The 26,603-nt window shown below is 41.0% G+C and overlaps 1 protein-coding gene across 3 annotated transcripts in view; it reads right to left on the bottom strand.

Annotated features, from left to right (window-relative positions):
* Clasp2 (cytoplasmic linker associated protein 2) overlaps positions 1–23,378 on the bottom strand; it is a 189,286-nt gene extending 165,908 nt beyond the window's left edge. For 2 of the 3 annotated variants that reach the window (XM_059268804.1, XM_059268805.1), the window contains exons 1-3: positions 23,001–23,378; positions 7,698–7,776; positions 1,549–1,652 (exon numbers count right to left, since the gene is read on the bottom strand). In XM_059268804.1, the coding sequence (XP_059124787.1) occupies positions 1,549–1,652; positions 7,698–7,776; positions 23,001–23,195 (378 nt within the window). In that variant the 5' untranslated portion in view covers positions 23,196–23,378. Of the gene's footprint in view, positions 1–1,548; positions 1,653–7,697; positions 7,777–22,792; positions 22,936–23,000 lie in introns of those variants that run through there. The other variant, XM_059268806.1, reaches the window with a different exon arrangement.
* Between the last annotated feature and the right edge of the window lie 3,225 nt (positions 23,379–26,603).

Raw genomic sequence — 26,603 nt, 5'->3', positions numbered from 1 at the left:
TTGGGAGCTGGGTGGCAGGTCCCCCAAAAGAGCAAAGACAAACAACAAAAAGTGTGCCCACAAAACTATAACCTCCAAAGCTATGAGCTAAATACATTTTTTTTTCATGTATACAGTGTTCTGTCTGCATGTTTGCCTGCAGGCCAGAAGAGAGTACCAGATCTCATTACAGATGGTTGTGAGCCACCACGTGGTTGCTGGGAATTGAACTCAAGACCTCTGGAAGAACAGCCAGTGCTCTTAACCGCTGAGCTATCTCTTTTTGTTACAGGTGTCTAGCCTCAGACATTTTGTTATAACAACATAAAACAGACCAATACATTACTAGTACATGAGCATATATACATGTACATGTGTGTTCATGGGTGTGGGTGAATGTGAGTACAGGTACATAAGTATGTGTACACGTAAAAGTCAGAGGACCACCTTGGATATTGTTCCTTGAGTGCTATCTACCTTTTTTTTGTTTTGTTTTGTTTGTCACAAGTCTCTCACTGACCTAAAACATGCCAAAGCAAGCTAAGCTAGATTCTCTGGCCAACAAGCCCCAGATATCTGCCTGTCTCTACCTCCCATTACAGGAATTACAAACATATGCCACATGCTCAACTTAAAAAAAAAAATGGAGGGACTGGAGAGATGGCTCAGAGGTTAAGAGCACTGGCTATTCTTCCAGAGGACCTGAGTTCAATTCCTAGCAACCACATGGTGGCTCACAACCATCAATAATGAGATCTGGTACCCTCTTCTGGCATACAGGCATATTGTATACATAATAAATAAATCTTAAAAAAAAATTGACTTGTACTGAAAACTTTAAAAAAAAATGGAAAGGAAAGAGAAAAAAGACTCCTAGAGCTCAAACTAACATTCTCTTACAGACTGCTATGTACCCTGCAATCAACACATTCTTTAAGGGCAAATTATTTCTACTACATTCGTAAAACACAAGTTGTCATAAAGCATGCTTTACACCGGGTGGTGGTAGTACATGCCTATAATCCTAGCACTAGAGAGACAGAGGCAGGCAGATCTCTTTGAGTTTGAAGCCAGCCTGGTCTACAGAGCGAGATCCAGGACATAGAGAAAGCCTGTCTCGGGGGAAAAAAAAAAACAAAACAAAAAAACCACCAAGATAAAAAAACATAAAACATGCTTGACATAATCAATAGCCACTTACAAAAATAAAAGAATGTCTTCTTGTTTCTGAAAGATACAGAAATTAATATAATATTCATTAGTTTTCAAAATAAGATTTTTCAGTATCTTATAATTTGCAGGTGAGAAAAACCAGAAAATGGTGAAGCATAACTACAACCAGTACACGGTCAAATCACTTGTGTTTTTTCTTAAAACACAAGTAACTGAAAAACAGAAAACTTAAATGAAAAGAAACAAACTTACCTATTGGCACTCTACCTTAAATTTGAACTTCTTTAAAACATTAGCAATAATCCACTATTTATAATTCTACCACTCATGCTTCTTGAATGTTTATTAGTTTGCTGGATTTATCCAATTATAAAATTTCATTCAGTGCAAGCCTACCATAGGTGGTGCCACCTCATCCATCAGCTTCAGCGTCAAGTTCTGAGCTTCGTCTCGAATTTTGTCTTTGGCATCTCCCATTCTGTCTATTAAAGCTGTGGTAACTAAAGGGGGAAGAGTAAGTATTCACAATGTCACCACAAACCATAGTTTACAAACCTACAAATAGCCACTGTTTTCATAAATAATTATGAAATTAAGTTCCTTAGTCATGAGTTCAAGTGAAAACAATGAACAAATTCCAATGTACTACGTACAGTCATATCCACTTAGGACAGTGCTCAAAACCAGACAAACAGTATTGTTCTATTTGGAGGTATGTATGTGGTCAAGATCCATAGACAAGCAAGTAAATATTTTCCTCCAGATTATGACAGGGGAGACCTCTGGTAGAGTCAAAAAGCATCCTCAGGAAGCATAAACAGGGGTAGTCCAAGGACCTGGCAGACTTAAGTTTCTGAACCCAGGCATAGTCAAGGGTTGGTTTTATAATTTTTCTTTAAATTACATGTTATGCATTCTTCTTGTTGGACACATTTCACAGCTAACAAACAGAAACAAAAACATAAGCCTAAATCTAGGTTTTAAAGGAGAAGTAGAAGAAATAAAATTTAAAAAAGGGATACACTTATCTAGTTTACTTACAAAAGGTGTAATGAAGGGGAGGGGGGAGGGGTGGGAGTGGGGGTGGGGAAGCCTTCAAGCCAGGTATGGAAGGAAGCACATGCTTTAATCCCAGAAATGAGGAGGCTCTCAAGCAGCAGGACGGAGAGTTCCAGGCCAGCCTGGATTATACAGAAAGAACATGTCACAATAAAACAAAAATCAGCCCTCACAATTAAAATCATAAACATGGGGCTGGAGAGATGGTTCAGTGGTTAAGAGCACTGGCTGCTCTTCCAGAGGACCTGGGTTCGATCCCCAGCACTCATATGGCAGCTCAAAACCATTCAGAACTCCAGCTCCAAGAGATCCAATGCCTTCTTCTGGCCTCCATAGGTATCACATATGCAGACATTCATGCAGGCAAAAGATCCATATATAAAATAAAATAGTAATAATAAATGTATTCAATCATAAACCAATATAAATACTGTTCATGAATAGGAATATGGCTCCATAGTCTAGTGCTTGCTGGACAGTACAAGACCCTGGGTTCTACCCCAGCACCATTTTAACAAATAAGCACCACAACATGAGTCAGCAGGCACAATGGAAATCTTTTCTTATTTTTGTTTTGATGTAGTATTAACAGGAATCATTCAATATCTGTTAGACTGGCTATTATAGGAATCTCTGTTTTTTCTAAATCACAGAATATAATAGTAAAAAATAAATTACCTCATTTAATCCTTATAACAATACTATTAGGTAGTAAAACCAGTGTTTACTTATAATTTAGTAGTTGGGACTCTGTGTGTGTGTGTGTGTTGGCATCCATATAACAGTAACAAGGAAAAAGACACTCTGTTCCTAAGAGGTAGAATTTAACTACAAAAGAAATTCAGATATTGGACCAAATAGGGGCTCATTTTAATACTAAAAAGTATTTTAGGCCACATGTAAAATTTGATGGCATATACCTGTATCTCAGTACTAGGGGTTGGGGAAGCTGATGCAGGAAGATCCCAAGTTCAAGGCAGCCCAGGTTACATAGTGAGTTCAAGACAAGAATGGGATCTATATAGTAAGGAAAGCTGTCTCAAAATTAACATAAAACTTTAGAGCCAGCTGTGGTGGCTCGTGCCTATGATCCTGCACTCAGAAGGCTGAGGCACAAAGACAGCCATGAGAGTCAAGGCCAGTCTGGGGAACATAGGAAGTTCCAGACTACAGAGCGAAATCTTATCTAAAAACAAACCAAAACAAAAGCAATTTTATAGAATATAAACATTTAAAAACCTTTAATAACTGTAGTACATGAGCATCGTATTGTATGAAACAAAAATATCTTATTACTTTTGTACTGAAATTTTTAGTTGTGTGTATGTGTGTACACGTGTACATGTGTACATATGAGCACCTATGCCATGACACACACAGGTGGGAAGGTCAGAGGACAACTTTATGAAGTCAGTTCTCGTCTCACACCTTTCCATGGGTTCTGGGGATCAAATTCAGGTCAACAGGCTGGTGTGGCAAGCACCTTTACCTGCTGAGTCTCCTCACTAGCCCTTAAATTCCTTGTTTACACTTATTCTTTTGGAGACAACATTTTACTTAGTTGTACCTAATTATTAATTACAGGAGACAGTAAATTTTCCTAAACTTCAAAGTTTCCTTGTTTACCCCTCATGACTAGAGAGAAGATGAAGTAAACAGGAAAAAATATAATAAGCATTTGGAACTGTCAGCAATATACACTAAAGACCTGTTCATATATGACCTGTGCATCATCAATAACTACAGTGAACACTGTGTCTTTACTAGACACCCAGAAAAGAGACTTCCACTCTGTAAGCTCAGAGAATTTAAACAAATGTATTAATTTACCATAGACTGCACTCTGAGGTGAAATACTGAAAACTGAAGTATAGGTGTTAGTAGTTTTCATTCTATTGGTATTGTAAAATGTAAAATTACTCTACAAGACATAAAGCTCAGAACTGAGTGTCCTGAAGACTCTGGCACCATATTGCACCATTTAGGGTTTAGACTTAGACTATCTGCTAATTTTTTTTTTTTTTTTTTTTTTTGGTTTTTCAAGACAGGGTTTCTCTGTGTAGCTTTGCGCCTCTCCTGGAACTCACTTGGTAGCCCAGGCTGGCCTCGAACTCACAGAGATCCGCCTGGCTCTGCCTCCCGAGTGCTGGGATTAAAGGCGTGCGCCACCACCGCCCGGCTGTCTGCTAAATTTTTATACTACAAACTTTATTAAACTTGGTTACCATAAACGAGATTTAGTGATCAGCCTCAGTGTGAACAGATCACTTATGAAGCAAGACACTGAGTCCATACTCTCTTCAGGACCGTATCTAACGCTCTAATGATCGAGCTATGTGCAAATCTCTTTTTGGAACTAGAGATGAAATGGAACAGTACTCCCAATGTTTCAAGAACACATTTTTACTTTTAATGTACAAAGGACTGATGTACAGATGAATTCACAGATGTTGCAACATGCACAGGACTACACGGGTTCAAGTGAGACGGGACAGCAGCACTGAGAAAGGAAAGTGGACAGGCTTCCACCCCTAACCAAGAAGCTATCTGCAATTGACACCAGCTGGCAAAGGAAAAACTTTTTTTGCAAGGGACTCTCACTGGGATATTATGCACACTTAAGGGCAGGCCCCATGCCCAGCAGTAGATGGCCAACACAAAATGAACTCAACGGTGTTTTTATAGACTTTCTGTCTCATATTGCTGTGTTTGGGCATTTTTTTGTCTTAGTGGTTTTCTACATGTCTATGATAGGTTTTATGTGTGTGTTTGTTACAGTTTTTCTCTGGAGTTTTTCTGTTTTGTTGTTTGTTTACTTTCTAAAGAGGGAGAAAGAAAGGTCGAGGAGTTGGGAGGATCTGAGAGGTTTAAAGAACCATTAGGTCATGATTTAATTTGATCCTTTCCTTTTATAAAGACTCTTTTAAAACTGCTTTATATTTGCTTTTTATTTTGTTTGGGGGGGCACATATGTCATGGCATGTGCATGGAGATGAGAGGACAATCTGCAGTAGTTAATTCTTTATACCATATGGGCTCTGGGAATGGAACTCAGGTCATCAGACTGTTGACAAACACTTTTATCTACTAAGCTATTGTATTGGCCCTATACAGAATTAGGTAGTCTGTTTAAGACCTGTGATAGGATTAAACAAGAAAGCAAATTTGAGCTGGGTGGTAGTGGCGCATGCCTTTAATCCCAGCACTCAGGAGGCAGAGCCAGGTGGATCTCTGTGAGTTCGAGGCCAGCCTGGTCTCCAAAGCGAGTTCCAGGAAAAGCACAAAGCTACACAGAGAAACCCTGTCTTGAAAAACCAAAGAAAGAAAGAAAGAAAGCAAATTTGAGGTACTCCAGTTCTTGAAGAACATGCAGACATACTGTCTACTCTCCAAGTCAGAAATATGTGATAATACTCTTTCAGAGACACAATCAATACTTTTAAAGGAGGCTTCCAATAAATGGGAGCAAATTAAGATCAAGTTTTCCCATCATAGCACATGAGCTCACAAGAAATAACAATTCAAGTTTTACAAAGGGTCTTCAAAGTGAAAACAATATTGACTAACAGTAACTCTGCAGAAAGACCAAAATAAATAAAAAATAAAAATAAAAATAAATAAAAAGCAAAGCAAAGCTCTATGGACCCAGACAAAAGGAAGCTGTAATTCAACTTCAACTCATAATTACACATTAGAGAAGATCAGGCACACCTTATCATCCAATTTCTCAAAGTCCAAAGTATGGAACTTTATTTTTAAAATTCCCATTTATGCACTCAAATACATCCACAAACATGTTTTCAAAGTGTGGTTTTTAACATCTACTATCAGTTTTAAGCAGGATACAGACAGTTAAAAAAAAAATCTCTCTTCAGAAGCCATCAACACTAAGGGTGGGAACTGCTAAGTAGTGATTAAAAGTAAAAACCAAGAAACCTATTTGAGAAAAGATGGAAAAGAAAAATAGAAAAATTGACATAATTTGGTGGTATACCAAACATGAAAAAGTTGATCCAAGATATTTGAAAGTAAGTGTAATAATATGTTGACATTGTGAGCATTAACTTAAACCACAAAAGAAATCCACTAACCATTTAAGGTATTTCTCTATGTTGCTATAAACTAGTACCAAACTCATTCATAAAGCATTCTAAAATGCACAGGAATATCACACGTGTTTAGTCAAAGCCAACTGCATCACTGTATTCTGAGAGCAGCAGCTTCAAGGAGCACAATGAGCACACAGCAAGCATATCTAACTGCTGCTCAGAGTAAAGCCAACAAACCGTGATAAAGAAACAGTACTGATGGAGGCTTCTGGGGCAATCTAACCACAGGAACTTTATTCAACCTAACAATAAGAACTTGTGGGACTGGAGTACAGCTCAGGGTTAACGTTGTATGCTTAGTGTGCAAGACTCAGGCTCCGCATCACACAAGACAAAAGCAAGGCTTTGTATTTCTTTCATTTTGCTGTAACTCACTGTTATTATATTTCATAAAATATTGGTCTGAACAGACTTCTCCATAGATAGTGTGAACAATAGCAATATAGCTGGCATGATGGCACACGCCTTTAATTCCAACACTTGAGAGGCAAAGGGAGTAGGATCTCTGTGAGTTTGAGGCCAGCTTGGTTTACATAGTAAGTTCCAGGCCTGCCAAGGCCACTCAAAACAACAACAACAACAAAAAAAAACAAAAACAAAAACAAAAACAAAAACCACAGCATGTAAGTTATATTATAAATTTTGTCATTTTACAAAAAATGAGATACACTAAAAAAGATGAGCACTTGACATAAATACTTATTAACAGTATCCAGAAGGTTTTGTTGTCTTGTTGCTTTTTGCTTTCTGCAGAACTGTGATTATCTATTTAAGAAGCTTTCAACTCTTTTTGAGAACACTAAAATGCTAAAGTGCCATAGTCTGGGCTGTAGGGGGGGAAATATATATATATATATATATATATAGAGAGAGAGAGAGAGAGAGAGAGAGAGAGACAGAGAGAGACAGAGAGAGATAGAGAGACAGAGACAGGGTTTCTCTGTGTAGCCCTGGCTGTCCTGGAACTCATTCTGTAGACCAGGCTGACCTCGAACTCACAGAGTTCCTACTGCCCGCCTCTACCTCCTGATTGCTGGGATTAAAGGCATGTACCACTACTGCCCAGCTCAAATTATTTTTTTTAATTGACTTTAATTTAATGTGTCTATGTGTCTGTGTATGCTGTGTGTGTACAAGTACCTTCAAAGTCCAGAAGATCTCCTGGAGCTAAAATTAGAAATGGTTGGGAACAGCCTGCTGTGAGTGCTGAGAATCTAACTTAGACCTGCTGAAGAACAAGAACTTTAACCATTGAATCATCACTCCAGTCCCCAAACTAAATGTTTTCTACATTTATAGAAACTAATTCTGTTTAACAAAAACTCGAAGAAAAAGTCACTATATCAAATTCCACAATGATTCTTAAAGTTAACTTACCCATTGGTACATAAGATTTAAATCGGGTCGACAATCTATCCACAAAGGCACTTAAAATCTCCAATCCTAATAATGATACCTGCAAACAGAAAGAGATTTAATGAATACAAATTACTGACACATATTGTAAGATCAGTATATAATTTTTTTTTGTTTGTTTTGTTTTTTGAGACAGGGTTTCTCTGTGTAGTTTTGGTGCCTGTCCTGGTTCTCACTCTGTAGCCCAGGCTGGCCTCGAACTCACAGAGATCCGCCTGGCTCTGCCTCCCGAGTGCTGGGATTAAAGGCGTGCACCACCACCGCCCGGCAGTATATAATTTTTAATATACAGTATATTACTAACTTTTTTTTTTTTTTTTTTTGGTTTTTCGAGACAGGGTTTCTCTGTGTAGCTTTGTGCCTCTCCTGGAACTTACTTGGTAGCCCAGGCTGGCCTCGAACTCACAGAGATCCGCCTGGCTCTGCCTCCCGAGTGCTGGGATTAAAGGCGTGCGGCACCACCGCCCGGCTTCTAACATTTTTTTAAAATGAGGTTTAGCTGGGTATGGTGGCACAGGCCTTTAATTCCACACTCAGGAAGCAGAGGCAGGAAGATCTCTATGAGTTCAAGGCCAGCCTGGTCCACGCAGTGAGTTCCAGACTAGCCACGGGTACACAGTCAGACCCTGGTTCAAAATAATAAAATTAATTTTTAAAATTTTAGTAAGATTGATATATTCAGAGGTAGGCAGTCATGGCATTGAGTATCTACTCTCAAACACATCAGTAGTAACAATTTGTAAACGTATAGAAAAACAGTGATAAAGCACATTTGGCAAAAATTTAGTAACTGATTAATTAGGTAATGGTTACACAGAGGTTTAGTGACTCTACTTTTCACTTTGCAATGTGTCCTAAATAAAACAGTAAGAAATCCAATAATACCTTTGATCACAAAGGAATTTCAGTTTCTGTTCAGAATGTAAAGACTGGAAAATAAAATCAGTCCTATTACAATAAGAAAAAAATATTTATCTACAAAATAGTAACTGTTCTTAAATGCACGAGAAAGCTGAGGTTGTCAAACAGTGGTTCTCACCCTTCCTAATACTGTGATCCTTTAACACACCCTTCCTAATACTGTGATCCTTTAACACGGTTCCTCATGTTGTGGGGACCCTCAATGATAACATTATTTTTGTTGCTACTTCATAACTGTACTTTGGTTACTGTTATGAATTATAATATAATATCTGTGTTTTCTGATGGTCTTAGGCAACCCCTGTGAAAGAACTGTCCAACCCCCAAAGGTTGAAAACCAGTGTTGTAGTATAACCAGCCAGTCTGCAATCTCAAAAAAAAAAAAAAAGGCATATACAACTGAAAAGTCCACAAGCAACAGGAGGCAAATGAAGACATGGGACACGGGATAAGAAGAATTCCACTGTATTTAACAAATTGTTAGTAGCTGAGTGTGGGCTAGTATGGAAACTCTTTTTTAAGTATTTTTGAGTATTTTCTTTATTATTTTTGTGTATATGGGTATTTCGCTTATGTATGTCTATGCACCACATGCATGCAGTGTCTATGGAGACCAGAAGAGAGTGTTAGATCCCCTTGGAATTGGAGTTATAGAAGGTCGTGAGCCAACATATGAGTGCTGGGAACTGACCCTGTGTCCTCTGGAAGAACAGTTCTTAACTGCTGAACCATGTCTCCAACCCTTAGCAAGAAAACTCTTAAATACCGAGAGGCACAGGAAAGTTCATACCCACTCTCAGACTGCAGTTTGACCCACACACGATTACACTATAATTAAGACCCACTGCAGCTGGTGGAGGTCTTGGGGAAGAGCATGCACAGCCTATGCAGCAAAGGCATCAATGCTTTCAGTGCCCTTGTCTTCTAGGAAAGAACAGCTTAACTTGAAGTACTGAGTGAAGAAGATCCAGTACTCAATGCCTAGGGCACAGGTAAATAAACTGTAGTGGAGGGAAGGAGCTGTCTACCTCAGAATGAAACAGAAAACCATCCTCAAGCCAAACTATCCAGGTGAGGGGTTGTCTCTGATAAAGCCTCACCCGAAGGCTTTGGGCAAAGAGCCTCCAAAGACTGAATCTGGGCCAGAAAAATTAGGAGACTGGCCCCATACCTCACAATCAGGCTACCAAGAACAAGAGCATAGGGAAGAGGGTTTTACAGGAAATACAGAAGGACTAAAGCTGAGGGTTGATCAGAAATACTGAAGAAAACTCCCTATCAAACTAACCCAGAAGAACCAGAAGCAAATAGAAACCAATAGCAACCATAGCAACTACAACACACAGACCTGCTGTGGCGTGAACCTACGACCCTGAATTAAGAATCCCATGCTCTACCAACTGAGCTAGCCGGGCCCCCAATCAGAAGGCCCCCAATTAGCAGGAAGTACTATTAAAAAAAAAAAAACTATGCCAATTCCCAAAATATTGTTTATAAATATTTATTTTCATTTAAAGGGGGTTGGTTATAAATGGTTAATGGTCATAGTCAATCTCTTTCTAAAGAAAAAAGGAGTGTAGTTAGGATAAGATAATAAGGTAGATTATTGTATCTACTTGTAAACTAAATTAGCAACTATCAATTTTAGATAATTTACATTAGTATAGATTTTTGTATATTGTTACAAATGTAAAATTATTTTTCTATTCCTGTTTAATTTGTATATTGATACAAAGTCAAAACTATACTTGTCATATAGTACATATATTCCTACTTCTGATTAAAATATTTTTGTATATTGATACAAATGTAAAATTATATTTGTCATAATGGGTGTATGTTCTACTTATGTTTAGGATATTTTGTATATTGATATAAATTAAGGATATTCTGTCATATTGCACTATACATTTCTACCCAATTAAGATATTTTTGTATATTGTCACAATTTCGAGGTCATTGTCCTTAGGCTGTACATCTGTTTAGAGACTGTTTATTTTATAATATAAAGCTTTAGTCTTTAAGCTACATAGGTTGATGAAAATTACAGGTTAATAGTCATCCATGCTTCTCAAACTCATGGTCATATTAGTTAGGTTTTCTAGATAAACAGAGATATATCTCAGATGGATAGGTAATCTTCAAACACTTCAAGGACCTAGAGAATGTGACATGTAAATGTTTTAATAACTTAGAATTCTGTTGACATGAGACACGATTGCTCCTGACAGCACCAATCTACTCCCGAGAGGATTTTGGACATCAAACTCACTATATATGAAGTTTGTCTTCTTCTTGATATAAATGGCCTACTGGGCAAAGAACTGCTCTTGCCTGCTGGATGAGTGAGACACAGGAAAAGTGACTGCTGAACCTTGCCAAGACAGGGTTGGACAGCCTTTCAAATTTTCCTGCCTCTGAAAATGGTCTGTCAGATATTCTAGGCCAATGACCAAAAATGGATGCCCCAACGCTGCAGAGAAACACTGGGTGGTTGTCCAGGTAGCCAGTTGTTTTTATCATTTCTTGCATTTTTCAGAAGTCACTTGCTTGTACTTCTTGCTTACTCGGGTAATATAATTTTCTTTCTCAGGTCTTTGATGAAATTAAAAGACTAGATAGTTATAATTTTGCTTAGTTATGATAAGAGGTAAATTAGATATAAAACTTTAGATTCACCAAGATAAGATAGACAATTGAATGTTTTTCTCTAATTTTGTCAAATACAAATAGACTAAATATTGTAACTAATTCTCTTCCTTCTTTCTTTCTTTCTTTCTTTCTTTCTTTCTTTCTTTCTTTCTTATTTATTTATTTATTTTGTTGTTGGTGGTGGTTTTTTCATGACAAGGTTTCTCTGTGTAGCTTTGGAGGCTATCCTGGAACTCACTACATAGACCAGGCTGGCCTCAAACTAACAGAGATCCATCTGCCTCTGCCTCTCGAGTGCTGGGATTAAAGGTGTGTGCCACCATGCCCAGCCATAACTGTAATTCTTGTTTGTAACTGTTTCATTATATGTAATTTTACTATGTTAAAGTTAAAACCTTCCTTTTTGATCAGACAGAAAAGGGGAAATGCTGTGGGATATCTTTCTATATGCTATGAATATGTTTTATTACCATTGGTTAATAAAGAAGCTGCTCTGGTCTATAGCAAGGCAGGAAATCCAGAGAGACAGGAAGAAGAGGGTGGAGTCAGGGACACGCCAACTAGTCGCTTAAGAAGAACGATGTGAAAGTACTGGTATGCCACTGGCCATGTGGCAATACGTAAGATTAATAGAAATAGGTTAAGTTAAGATGTAATAGCTAGCTAGTAATAAGACTGAGCCATAGGCCAAACAGTTTGTAATTAGTATCAAGCCTCTGAATGATTATTTTATAAGCTGCTACAGGACCAAGTGGGACAAAGAAAAGGTTCCAGGTACACAGACCTAACTCAACTCCTGACTAGACTGATTCCATAGCACTACACTATAAGTGTAGCAGAAGGAAAAGGTGCTACTTCAAAGATAACTACTATTTAATTTACTCTTAAGTTTCTTGACTACTCCACAATTTTTTCAACTAGTAAGTATGAGGCACAGGAAAGAATAAAAGGTAGGGGATTGGGACCCCAGTATCAAGGGCAAAGTCACCAACAAACAAAATACAATGTACAGATCTGAAGCGTAAGTTTAAAGCAATGATTATGTGTTTGCAGCACAAGGTGCAGACCTGAAAAGCCTTGGATCAGTCCCTAGCAGAGGGTAAGTGGAGTGGTGACCAACAAGGACCCAAACCCAACCTTATTCTACAACAACGATTACAGGGGCTCCAAATACAGGTTAGTTGGGAAAGTGTTTGCTTATCATACATGAGGCCCTGACTTTAATCTCCAGTACTATATACACTGGACATGACAGAGAACAGCAATCACGGAGGCTATGCTCCGCAGGGAGTTTAAAAACAATTTTAAAAGCAAACCAACAACAACAACAAACAAACCAAAAAAACAGACAACATGTGTGACTAAATAAGGAATTTTAGCACACAGGTAGAAATTTTGGGAAGCATAAGCCAGCCTGGTCCACCTAGCAAGTTCCATGGCAGCAAAGACTACATGGTAAGAATCTCAAAAAAAAAAAAAAAAAAAAAATTATTTAAAAAATGGCAAAAAGAGGAACAGTAAACTCAGTTCAACCTCTGGGACCCACATAAAAATGGAGAGGATGGAGAGAACCAACTCCACAAAGTTATCCTCAGCCTCCACATGCACACCATGGCATATGTGTATTCCCCACCCCACCAGCACACCATCCCCTCCCCGAAACACACACACACACACACACACACACACACACACACACACACACACACACTGTCCTAGTTGGGTATCTACTACTGTGATAAACACCATGACCAAAGCAACTTGGGAGGAAAGCATTAACGTCATCTTACAGTTTACACTGTAAACTTTACAGCCCATCATTAAAGCAAGTCAGGGCAGAAAACCAAGACATGAACCTTTGTGCACAGTGGTGTATCCCAGCACTTGGGAGGCAGAGGCAGCTGAATCTCTGTAAGTTTGAGGCCAGCCTGCTCTACATACTGAATTCCAGGACAGCCAGGGCTATGTAGAGAGATCATGTTTCAAAAAAAAAAAAAAAAAAAAAAGACCCTGAAGGCAGAGGCGATGGAGAAACACTGCTTACTACTGGCTCGTTCCTCATGGCTCACTCAACTTGCTTTTCTTAGCACAAGACCACCTGCACAGAAGTAGCACTGCTCACAGTAGTCTGGACCCTCCCACGTTAATCTAAAATTAATCAAGAAAATGCCTCACACACTTGCCTATAAGCCAGTCTCCTGAAGGCATTTTCTCAATTGATGTTCCCTCTTCTCAGATGACTCTAGCTTGTGCTAAGTTGACAAAACAAACAAACAAAAAACTAACACACATTATCATCATCATCATCACAACAGTAATACAAGAAACTTTTAAATAAATAAACATTAAAACAAACCAAAGAGAGGGACTGGGGCTGTAGTTCAATTGATAGAAATCTTGACTGACTCGTGTAAGTCCTTGCATAAGATCCCCAGCATTGCATAAAGCAGGTGCCATGGCCCATCCATAACCACAGAACTCAGGAAGAAATGCAGGATGATCAAAAAAAAATTCAGGACCACAAGAGCTGACCAAACAACAACAAAAAAAAAAAAAAAAAAAGAAAGAAAGAAAGAAAGAAAGAAAGAAAGAAAGAAAGAAAGAAAAGAAAGAAAAAGAATTCAAGACCAACCTTGTCTACAAAGAAAGTCCAAGGCCAGTCTGGGTTACATGAGATCATGTCTCAAAAATAAGTAAGTAATCACTAAAATGACTAGTACTCTATCTAAGTGAATACTAAAACTAATGAGTTCAATAAAGCCCTGAGATTAAAGGCTGCTATAAAAGTCAATTGTGTTACACAGAGAAACCCTGTCTGGGGGGGGAGGGGGACGACACATGAACCTTTTGCACTGTGGATAGGAGTGATGGTGCACACCTCTAGTGCCACCAGAGGCAGCGGCAAGTCTATATAGCAACTTCCAGGACAGTCAGGATAGAGCTTTCTTTAGACCCTGTCTCAAAATGAATCAATTGTGGAAATCATTGATATGACTCTAGTACCCAAAAACCTAAAGCATGGAAATCACAAATAGAAGGTCAACCTGAGCTGCAGAATAAGATCCTGCTGCAAAAACAACGTCTCTACACACTAGCGTTCAAAACCCTGAGGAAACATGTTACAGTCTGGATGTCAAATGGACCCCAAAAAGTCAAGGGTTTGAACACTTGGTCCCCAGGTAATGGCACTGCCTTGAGAGCGCATGGAAACTTTGGGATTATGACCTATCTAGCAGAGATGAATTGCTGGAGACAGGCCTGGAAGTTGATACCCACCTCTGGTTCCGGCTTGAACTCTAAGCTCCTTGATCCACCAGGACATGAAGCAGCCATACCACAAGTTCCCACAGCCACAAACAGAAAAGCCCTAGCCTCCATGCCTCTCAGACCAAGGTGAACTGATACCCTTCCTCCCTGAAGGATTCTGTCACCGAACCAGTAACTAATACACCCAGAAAATACTTAGAACAGTTACAGGAAATACAAAATGCTAATAAAATAATGCAAGATGAGCTAAATAAGTTCAGAATTGGAAAAACGCAATCCAAATCAAACTCACAACAGGATTTATTTGTTCAGAGACAAACTGGTCTTGAAATAAACAAATGAATAGTACACTATCATATCAATAATGAATAAATAAATTTAAAAAAAAACTAAATCAGGGTTGGGGATTTAGCTCAGTGGTAGAGCGCTTGCCTAGCAAGCTCAAGGCCCTGGGTTCGATCCTCAGCTCCAAAAAAAAACAAAACAAAACAAAACTAAATCAAATTACCTGATTTCAAGACTTTATATGATGCTACAGCAATCAAGAAAGTATAGCTGGGACTGGAGAGATGGCTCAGCAGTTAAGAGCACTGACTGCTCTTCCAAAGGACACGGGTTCAAGGCTAGTCAAGGCCACATGGCCGTTCACAACAGTCCCTAACTCTAGTACCAGGAGAATGTAGGCCCAATTCTGGCCTAAGGAACAAGGCATGTATGTGGTCACAGACATACATGCAGGCAAAACACCCACACACATAAAAGTAATTAATTTCTTTAAAAGGAAATATAGCTATTAAAAAGAATGAACACAAGAGTTTCATGAAACAGAAGACAATACAAAATAGACAAAAACTAGCTAACTGATATCTAACAATTATACAAAGGCATTCAATAAAGAGATTAATCTTTAAACAAATGTTGCTATAATTAGATGTCAGCATGCAAAACAAATATGCTTCAATTTATACATTACATCATTTACAAAAATTAAGCAAAAACCAGATCAAAGACATAAATGAAAATTACTTTCATTAAAAACAAAGTTATTGTTTAGCCAAACAGAGGTGGTGAACGCCTTTAATCCCAGCGCTTGGGAGGCAGAGGCAGGTGGATCTCTGTTAGTTTGAGGCCAGCCTAGTCTACAGAGTAAGTTCCAGGACAGTCAGGGCTACACAGAGAAACCCTGTCTCAAAAAACAAAACAAGCCGGGCGGTGGTGGCGCACGCCTTTAATCCCAGCACTCGGGAGGCAGAGGCAGGCGGATCTCTGTGAGTTCGAGGCCAGCCTGGACTACCAAGTGAGTTCCAGGAAAGGCGCAAAGCTACACAGAGAAACCCTGTCTTGGAAAATCCAAAAGTTATTCTTAACAGTGCGTGGTTCATCAAAGTGGCCCACTTTATTTACTTTAATTTTTGCAGTTTATGCAGGTGGTGTACCACTGAGCTACACCAGCCCTTTGAAAACAAAGCAAGCCTAAACTTAGCCCCAGTCAGGAGCCTAACACACACAGACAAACTGCTCCAATTTACCTGACTCTGAACACAAAACAAACTGCAACAAACAAAAAACAAGAACTGTTTTTAGATTCTTCAATTAAAGCCAAACTTTAAGGGTTTTGTTTTGTTTGTTTGTTTGTTTTTAATCTTAAAACTAAAAGTTATTAAGTCAGGCCTGGGACTGAGGAGATGATGGTTCAACTTACAGCCAAGTCTGACAACCTGAGTTCAATCCCTGAAACCCAAATGGCCGAAGTAGAGAACCAACTCCTAGGGGCCACCCTAAAGTCCAGGACTTTAAGTTAAGCCAGTTAAAGAAGTTTTGTGGTTTCCCAATCTATCTTCAATAGCCCTGGCTCAGGTATGAAGGAGAGCTGAGTTAACCACGACTGCATTTCATCAAATGAGGACCATAAAACAATAACGAAGAAGATGAGAATCGAGAATTAAAAGAAGTCAGGAGGTGAGTTTGAGGACAGCCTGGTCACCACAACAAGTTCCAGGACAGCCAGGGCTACTTAGAAAGACCAGGTCTCAAAAACAAAATAAAACTAAATTAAATGACAGAAAGAAAAAGAGACAGTGTTCTTAATGAAGCCAAGTGTGGTGGTACACACACCTGTAATTCCAGTATTGCTGAGGTGGAGGTTAAGAGGTTACAAATTCAAGGCCAGCCTAAACAATAACGCTAGAACCTGTCTCTCTTTTCAAAAAGTTTTATAAAAGGAGTCTTAATAAAATAGATGTCCCATGAGGTAGTCAAAACCAATTTTTCATGAGTATATGATGTGTATAGGGGAGGCAGGTACATCTCTGTGTGTTGTGTGTATCTATACATCAGATAACACCCTCAGGTGTTGGTCTTAACTTCCACCTTGTTGGAAACAGGGTCTCTTCTTGTTTTGCCTATGTGTACTATACACTAGCTAGCCAGCTAGCCAGGGATTCACTTGTCTCTGCCTTCCATCTCCCAAAGGTGTACTAGGATTACAGATGCATGCTTTCCACAATCAGTCTTTATGTGGAGGACAGGGATTCAAACTCAGGTCTTCATACTTCTGTGGCAAGCTGTTTACCAACTGAGCCATTTCCCCAGCCCAATTAATCAAACTCTTCCAAACTCACGTATACCTTCTTCACGTATACTGAAGAAATGAAGTTTGCTAACACACCGCTTGCAAAGTCTTAGTCACCAACAACCACTCATCTATAATGGTCTGAACTGGTGTGGAGGCATTCCAGCAATTACACGTTCTGCTGCAGCCGCATGACTATTGTTAGTCAGACTGGCATATCTACAGGTTCTGCATTCTCAGATTCAACTGACATCAGATGGGAAATATTTGGGGAGAAAACCTAAGTCTATGTTGAACATCTACAGACTTTCTTCCTTTATCATTAATCCCTGAACAATACAATGTAACAAGTATTCACCCTGTATTAGGCAATGTGGAATGCACACAGGAGCCTGAGGCAGGAGGACTGAAAGCATACTGGGTTACACAGTAAAGCCCTGAGAGAAAGGCTAATGCTGAACTTCACCGAAAATCACTCCAGACCAGTTCTCATGTATATGCCCAGACTGGCAACACAAAGAGATAATTAAAAGTAAAAAGAATTAAAAACAACCTGGATGTTCATCCCACCCAGCAGGTAAATAAGAACAGACAAAATCAGTAAGCAGAGATGAGAGGTAAACCTTGACTCCTTTCTCTTAACCAAAACTGGTAGACTTGGAATAACAAAATGGTTCAGCAGGTAGAGGCACTTGCCACCAAGCCTGACAGCCTGAGTTCAATGCCCAGAACCCCTGTGGTGGAAGCCCACTCCTTCAAGTTGTCTTCTAACCATCCCTGTCACCCTACCCCACCCACACCCACACACACTCAGCAAAACATAATAAAACTGGTATATTTTAAGAATGTGGAGAGCCAGGCGGATCTGTGAGTTCGAGGCCAGCCTGGACTACCAAGTGAGTTCCAGGAAAGGCGCAAAGCTACACAGAGAAACCCTGTCCCGAAAAACGGGGGGGGGGGGGGGGGGGGAGAGTGGTATTTAACAGGAAATATGACTTAGGTAATACTGATATTATTGGGAGGTATAGGAATGTCAAATGGGGCCCAACAAGATGGTTCAGGGGGCCACTGGGTACAGGCATTTACAACCTGAGTTTGATTCCCCAGGACCCACATGATAAAAGGAGAGAAATGGCTCCCATAAGTTATTCTTTGACCTATGTGTGGACTGGGGCACAAGTGTGCACCTAAACCACCCGCCCCCCACACAAAATAAATAAATAAATGGAAAATGGGCTGTGATCTTGGACTCCCAGAAATAAAATACTGCCCCATTCATTAGCTTAGCACTATGTAAATGCTAGTTACTATTTTCAGTCCACTTACTATTATGCTTGTAGACAGGATGTAAATGTTATCAATCCTTAAAAGGCACACAACAGAAAAAGAGCATTCAAGTTCTTTCCTGATAATTTAGCAGGGCTCTGACCTAAGTCAAGATACTTAGGTCATCTTTTCTACAAAGTAAAAAAAGGGTACAGTCTTCTTAAAGCCATCCTATAGAATAAATGACATCATACAAATTCAGCACTTAAGACAGAGCTTAAGACTCACAAGGACAGCTTTTAAATGGAGATTTTCATTTTAAAAATATTTAAGGGGAAAATTTTATTAACATAATATTGCTACAAAATCTATAAGGCTTTTAACAAAACTCAAATACCAGAGTATACATCACATATATGCCCATTCCTGTGATCTTAAGTCCATAGTTATGACTTCTCCACCAGACACAAGACCTCGACCATCTACTTAATATTTTAACTTTAATATTAAACAATCTTTCCAACATAGCCTCGTCAAAACCAAACTTTACTCTTCCTTCGCCCTCTGGTCTCCATTCAGTAGATAGCATGCCTATCCTACTGCTCAAGAAGGCAGTAACTCTAATTCCTGTTTCTCTCAATCCTCACACTAACCCAAAACAAAGTCTGCAGCCGGCTTTCACATTCCACAACAAAAGTCCTACTAGACCTACCACAAATTACATCGCAGATGTTTAGCTCTGTGTGGTGGTATACGCCTCTAATCCCAACACTAAGGAGGCAGAGGCAAATGGATCTCTGTGAGTTCGAGGCCAGCTTGGTCTATATAGCAAGTTCCAGACCAGCCAGAGCTACACAGAGACCCTGAGTCTTAGTTACTGTTCTACTGTTATGAAGAGACACCATGCTGTGGATATTGCTCTGCATGCTGTGAATATGTTGCTCTGAAAAAAAAAGTGCTGATTGGCAGTAGCTAGGCAGGTTGTATAGGTGGGACAAAGAGAGAGGAGAATTCTGGGAACAGGAAGGCTGAGTCAGGAGATGCTGCCAGCTGCCACTACCACCATGAGAAGCAAGTTGTAAAGTACCGGTAAGCCACAAGCCACATGGCAATTTATAGATTAATAGAAATGGGTTAATTTAAGACATAAGAACTAGATAGGAAAAAGCCTGCCATGGCCATACAGTTTATAAGTAATATAAGTCTCTGTGTGCTTACTTGGGTCTGAGCGGCTGCAGGCCTAAGCGGGACTGGAGAAAACTCCAGCTACAACACCATGACCAAGGCAACTTATAGGAGACAGCATTTAATTGAGGGCTTGCTTACAGTTTCAGAAGATCAGTCCATGAACATCACAGTGGGAAACAGATGGGCATGGCACTAAAACATTAGCTGAGAGCTTATATCCTGACCCCAAAATTGGGGAAACAGAAGATTAGGCTGGCATGGGCTTTTGAGACCTCAAGGCCCACCCTCAGTGACACACCTCCAAGATGGCCACACCTCCTAATCCTCCCTAAACATTCCACCAACAGAGGATTCAGATATGTGAGCCTAAGGGGCCATTCTCATTTCAAGCCACCACATCCTGTCTCAGAAAAAAAAGTCCGCTTCTCAGCACTGCCACTGCTACCAAACCTTGGGTTTTTTGTTATTCCTTTATGTTCCAACTAAAGGACTGTCCCTCATAGAAACCCTCTACCACATTGAGAATACGATCAGACATCCTCAGATATACAGTGAGTTTAAGGCCAGCCTAAGCAACGTGAAAATCTGTCTTTAAAAAAAAAAAAAAAACAACAACAAAAAACAAAACAAAACAAAAACTGAATCCTGTACATCTGTATATCCACTTAGCAGTTAAGAGCACTGGCTGCTCTTCCAGAAGACCCAGATTCTATTCCCAGCATCTATAGGGCAGTTTACAACCTTCTAGTTACAACTCCAGTTCCAAAGAATTCAAATGCCTTCTTCTGGCCTCTGTGGGCACCAGCCATGCACACAGCACTCAGACATACGTGCATGCAGAACATCCACACACAAACATAAAATAAATAAGTTTTAAAAAATTAAAAATAAACCAAGAATTGTGGCACACCTTTGACCCCAGCATGGGAGGGGCAGTGGCAGACACATGCAGATCTCTATGGATGTAAGGATAGCCTGGTCTACACAATGAGTTCCAGGCTAGCCAGGGCTACATAGTAAAAAGTGAGATCTTGTGTGAATAAATAAATAAATAAATAAATAAATAAATAAATAAATAAATAAATAACAGGCTCATTACAATAGAATGCCCTCTTTCTAACAATATTAGAAAAAAATATGCTAAAAAATTAAGCATTGAGGACAAGTAATTCCTAAAGGAGAGAAAACTGAGTGACCCGTGCCCTTGAGTAGAAAAGGCACAGCATCTAACAGCAGAGGCAAGGAACTGGCACAAGGAAGGAAGACAGGCAAGTTCACCCAACTAACAGAAAAGAGAGACCAGTGAGCAGTGCCACCAGAAAGTGTTTGGATAGCGCAGTGAGAGCCCGGGGCCCTTCCAACTGCTCAAGCGGTCTCAGGCTACAGCATCTTGTGAGGAACATGGAAAGAGTGTGTGAACCTCAGGCACTTCCCTTAAGGAGTCTAACCAATTAACTAGAAGCTCAGACGTGACAGAAAACTTGGGATACTGTGGTGTCACAACTGCCGATCGCTGACAAACATCTGAAGGCTGCGAAGGCTTGAAGGCAATCTTACTGTCCATATGGAGAACGCAGCGGCACATCAGTTTTCACTGGAGAGGGTGAGCAACATTACTAAAGGGCTGACTGCCCACAATGGCCAATGCTGCAACATAGCATAAGCCAGCCATGCTGAGTGGACACACACCTTTCTTACATAGTAATGGTACCTGGCTAATTTCTTCAAAAGAAATTAATACTTCCCGATTGGTAACCTTATCTTAGAAAATATTAATTTTTCCCAAACCTTTTTTTTTTTTTTCCAAAGACAGGATCTCATTATATAGTCCAATTTGGCCTCAAACTCACTATCTAGCTCAGACTGACCTTGCTCTTGGGATCCTCCTCCCTGAGCCTTCCAAGTGGGACTTTATTATAGGCATGTGTCACCACAGCTAGCTTTTCTTCAAACTTTAAAAAAAAAAAGTAAGAATAAAGAGAAAATATGTAACAGAACATTAAGGTGCTAAGTTCTCAAACTCCATTACCTTTAGGAGAAACATTTTCTTCAGTGATGTAGCCACTAGTAAGATCCCAGGCTACTGTAAAGGACCCCTCGCTTATGCTCCTTTAAGTAACCCTAATTAAGCTCACCGATTCATTTAATTAAGAAAAAAAAGGCATGAAAGTAGAAGGGAACTATATGGAAATAGCAAAAGTAGGAAAATAAAAGTAATGGGTGGTGAATGTGAACAAAGTACATTATACACATGCATGCATGAAAAATGTTACAATGAAGCCTATTACGTATAATTCATATTATATGCTATTAAAACTTTATTTTAAATCTTGGTAAAGGTCTAACCTTCCTATAATTCGTACAGTCCTCACTATTAAATCTGCATAATTGTAGGGTTTGTTTTTTTGTCTCTATAGATGAAAATTTCAAAGTACAGCCTGTTCACTGGATATATTACTAAAAATGTTCCATCCAAGGGAAGTTCCCACCCGCATTTTAAAGCAATACTGCCACCAGAAGACTAAAAAGAAAAGTAACTGCTAACAACCCCGGAACCGGCTAATTACAGAATATTTCCTTATCTCCATCCGTGGCTACGTTACAAACTGCCTGCTCCTGACCCATTCCTTCTTGTACCCCACCCACTCCTCCCCATTCCCATTTTTCCTGCAGCATCAATTAAACCTGATAGTAAATGGTTTCAAATCTGAGTCCGTCCCCAACTGCGGAAAAACAAGAGGACAAATGAGCGTTCAACCGCTTTCTGTTGTCAATTAAGAGAAAAGCAAATAAATAACGCCATGAGACAAGCAGTCCTTTCGTGCGAAGGACCTGAGTAAGCGCTAATGATACTTTTGAGAGAAAACACAACCTTCACGTAAAGACTACGAAAGAAAAAAGAAGGCGAAAGGGAGAGGGGAAGAGGAAAAGAGAGGGAGGGAGAGGAGACAGAATAGGAAGGGAGGGAGGGAGGACGGGAAATGGAGAAGGAAAGACAGAGGAAAGAAGGGGGGAGAGAAGAAGTAAAGAGAAGGAGGGATTGAAGGAGGGAGAGGAGGGGGAGAGAGAAAAGAAACTGGAGATTAAGTAAAATAGAAGTCAATCGGAAGAGATGAACTTGACTGGCCAACTTCACGCCGCATCCTAACGCCCTGTCTCGGCGCAGGCGTTACACAAGGCGTGTACAAACCGTACAAAGTCTTCAAGCCTTTGGCTGCAAGTTATCACTTTGTAAAGCGCCAAGCAGCTCCGCAACGTGTCACGGAACCGCCGCCTGTAGCCGTACCCCAAACCCGGAGGGCGAAGCCAGCGCGTCCCCGGACCCCCGCGGCAGCGCGCCAGGGTTAAAGAGCCGCGGCGAGGAGCGCCCCCGCCCGCCCGCCCGCCCCGCCGCTCACCCGGTAGTTGCTCGAGCCCACCCAGCCGGTGAGTGCGTCCACGGTCTTGGCCAGGCGACTCGGGTCGTCCTCCAGGTCTGGGATGGCGCCGGGCGCGCCGAGGGAGAGCAGCAGCTCCTCGCCCGCCTGCAGCCGGCCGCTCACGTCCTTCTGCAGCACTTGGGAGCTGAAGTACTCTGCGCCGCGGGGCTCCATGGCCGCGCCCGCCGCCCCTCCGCGGCCCCTTAGCCTCCAACTTTCCTCGCAGCACCGCCCAGCCGCGGCGGTGGGGCCTCCGAGACGCGCTCGCCACCCGGTGACGCCGCTCCCCGGGGCACGGCGGCCGGCGGGGGACCCCCCCCCCCAAACTAGTCAAACTCGGCGCCCCCCGGTCCCAGCCCCGATTCAGAGGCTGCGGCTGCCGGCGACGTCAGCGCGTGCGTGACGTCAGAGCGACGCGCCCGCGGAGCTGGCCTCCCGGCGCGCCCCGGCCGGGCGGGGGCTGCGGCCTGTGGCGCCCCCGAGGGAGGGAGCGGTGGACGGTCGGGGTCGCCTCGGTCTACTCGCGTGGGCGCTCCCTCAAGTCCCCTGTGGGAATCCCGGAATCTCCGGCGATTCGCTCCGCTGCCGCCATCATCAGTACTAAAGGAAAACTTTCTGGTACTTGTTCTCTCCCTGCCCCGCCCCTGCCGTCTTTTAAAACCGGAATACACGGTTCGCCTTCTTCCTCGGCGAAGACTTGGCTGACCCTGCCCGCAGCCGCCCCCACAGTCGCTTGGAAGACTTTCTGTTTCTAGTTGATAACGAAGGTTTTGCCAATGGATTCACATTTCTGTTAACACATTGCCACTTCCCACCCCCCCAACTCCGGGAAGTTCCCAGACCGCTGTAGCCCACTAAGCACGTCAGCCCTAAGCGATTCCAATTTGGTTTTTGCTTTTGTTGGGGTTTGATTTTGTTACTTTTCTTTTTTCTTTTTATTTTTTTTTTTTATTTTTTGGACAAGGGCTTGTATAGTACAGGCTGGCCTCGAACTTGCCCTGTAGCAGGGGATGGCTGGGATACAAGCCTGAGCCACAAAACTCGAGTTTTGTTTTGGGGTGGCTGGGGCTGTTATTAGTAAGATTTTTTATTTTATGTGTACATGTGTGCACACATGTGCCTGCTTGCAGAAGTCAAAAGAGGTATTCGGATCTCCTGGAGCTGGAGTTACAGGCAGTTGTGAGTCACCTGGTATGGGGGCCAGGAACGGAACCTGGGTCCATCAGCAAGAGCAGCAAGTCCTCTTAACTGCTGAGCCATCTCTCCAGCCCAGTGTTGTTGAGAATAGGTTTGGCTGTGAAGCTCCAGCTAGTCCGGAACTCTTGATCCTTCTCCCTCAGGCTCTTACATTCTAATTTTACTTCTAACATGATAGGATAATTTTCCCTTTTGTAAATTATGTAACTTCACACTGTTCTTTTTCCTTTTCTTCCCCCCCCCCCTTTTTCTTGGACCCTGGTAAAATTTGAGCTACGTCCCTAAGGCTCAATCTGCTATAGTCTTTGAGTCTAACTTCTTTCTTGTAGCAAAGTGTTGGTATTTCTTTCCATGCAGTGAGTATCTTATAAGTCTCTTTCTTCTTATGACTTAATCATTTTCCATTGTTGAGCCATTCATCTAGCAATAGACATCTGGGTTGTTTGCAGGTTTTCATAATTCTAGGTGTATGCACATAAGTTTGAGTGCCCTTGACGGCAGAGGCATCAGATCCCCTGAACCTGGTGTTACAGGTAGTAAGACAACCAATGGGGGTGCCAGGAACCAAACTCGGATCCTCCGAAAGACCAGTACTTACTCTTAACCTCTGAGCCATTTCTCCATCCTGCTAGGAGATAAAAATTTTTAGGACTGGGATATTGACATTGTTTGCCTAGCATGCACAAATCTCTGGTTTTGACCCTCTGCATTGCATAAAGCCAAGTATAGTGACAAGGACCTATAATCACGACATACAGCAGGAGTGACAAAAATCAGGCGTTTAGAATCATCCTTCACTGTGTAGTGACTTTGACACTCCTCACCCTCTTCCATGCAACTCTGTCTTTAAAAATTAAATAAATAAATAAGTCTTGAAGGGACTGGAGAAATTGCTCAGTGGTTAAGAGCACTTGTTCTTGCAAAGGACCCAAGATTGAGTCCCAGCATCTACATGCATCCCAGGATTGTATGTAACTACAATTCTAGGGGATCTAGCACCCTCTTTTAGTCTCACTGGGCACCAGGCAAACATATAGTGCATATCTATTTTTAACAAGACTGGAATGGTGTATTGAAATACTAGAGACTGACTTCTTGACCTATTTGTTATTTGTAAAAATAGTGGAAACTCTGAGTAAGTTTTGTTCTAACAGGAGTTTATTTTCCATATAAAAGCTAGGAAAGAAGTGACCACACTGCTAGTTTGAAGTAATGTTTTCAACAAGTGTCCGCCAAGAAAGCCATTGTGTTCTCTCCTGGGTGGGGTAGGAGAGAACAAAGGAGAGTGGCCGACCAAAGATGTGCACAGCCCAGCTAGAAGCAACACAGTGTCAGCACACTGGGAAGTAGATGTGCTGTAGCCATACAGTAGAATTCTCATAGCAATAGCAATAAAACGAGTCAGTGAGTACAAATCCCAAAAACATAATGTTGAACACGGACACAAAAATTCAAAATGTGCTTATGAGGAGTATGCGGTGTTGTTACTGTTTGTAATTTATACCTAGAAAAAAGAAATACAAGGTTAAGGAAAGGAACTAAATTGGTAGGGGGAAACATAATATAGTCTACTCACTTCAGTGTTACCCAAAGAAATATAAATGTGAACTTATGTATAATTTACATTTTTCTAACAGCCACAGGTCAGGGATGATTGAGCAGTAGTGCATGCCTGTAATCTCAGCATTCAGGGAGGCAGAGACAAGGGCATCTGGAATTTGAAGCCTTTCTGAGCTACACTGTAAGACTCTCCCCAGCTCCACAGAAAAGGATGTTGCTTATTGGTAGAGCACTTGCCTAGCATAGCATGTGAAGGACCCTAGGTTTGACTAGCAATACCACAAAAGAAGACATAGAATCAAAATAGAGATTGAGTTGAAACACTGAGAACTGTGGAGTTCCTCTCTTTACATCTCTACACCAACAACGGTTTTGATCTCCTGACTTTGTGTCCTGGTGCAGAAGGACTCCTTCATGTTCTTACACCTACCCACTATGCACCACGAGGAAGGAGAGAGACAACACTTATGAGTTCCAAAGATGTTATTAAATCACCACATAAGCCAGTTGCTGATCAATCAGGGCTGTAGGACAAGGATTTGGGAGCCTTGTTTCTCCTAATAGCCCAGAGCAGAAACAGAAGCAGAGTTTATAAGCACAAAAATCACAAGCATTTGTTGCCAAGTTATAGTTACAATTTTCACCAATCAGGATTTAGAGATTGGGGGCTTCCTAGAGTGTTCCATCATTGTCAACCAATATGTAATGCAAGCCTTTCAGTCCAACCAATCACATTCATTTGTTCCTTCTGTTGCTAGAACAACTATAATGTTTCTAAAGAACTAAAGATGCATAATGACTATTTCTATGGTTTAGGGAGGAGGT

This window comes from Peromyscus eremicus, chromosome 7 (genome assembly GCF_949786415.1).
Source record: "Peromyscus eremicus chromosome 7, PerEre_H2_v1, whole genome shotgun sequence".
Taxonomy (NCBI): domain Eukaryota; kingdom Metazoa; phylum Chordata; class Mammalia; order Rodentia; family Cricetidae; genus Peromyscus; species Peromyscus eremicus.
Note: the sequence above shows the minus strand (reverse complement) of the source record. Positions and strands in the feature narration are given on the sequence as shown.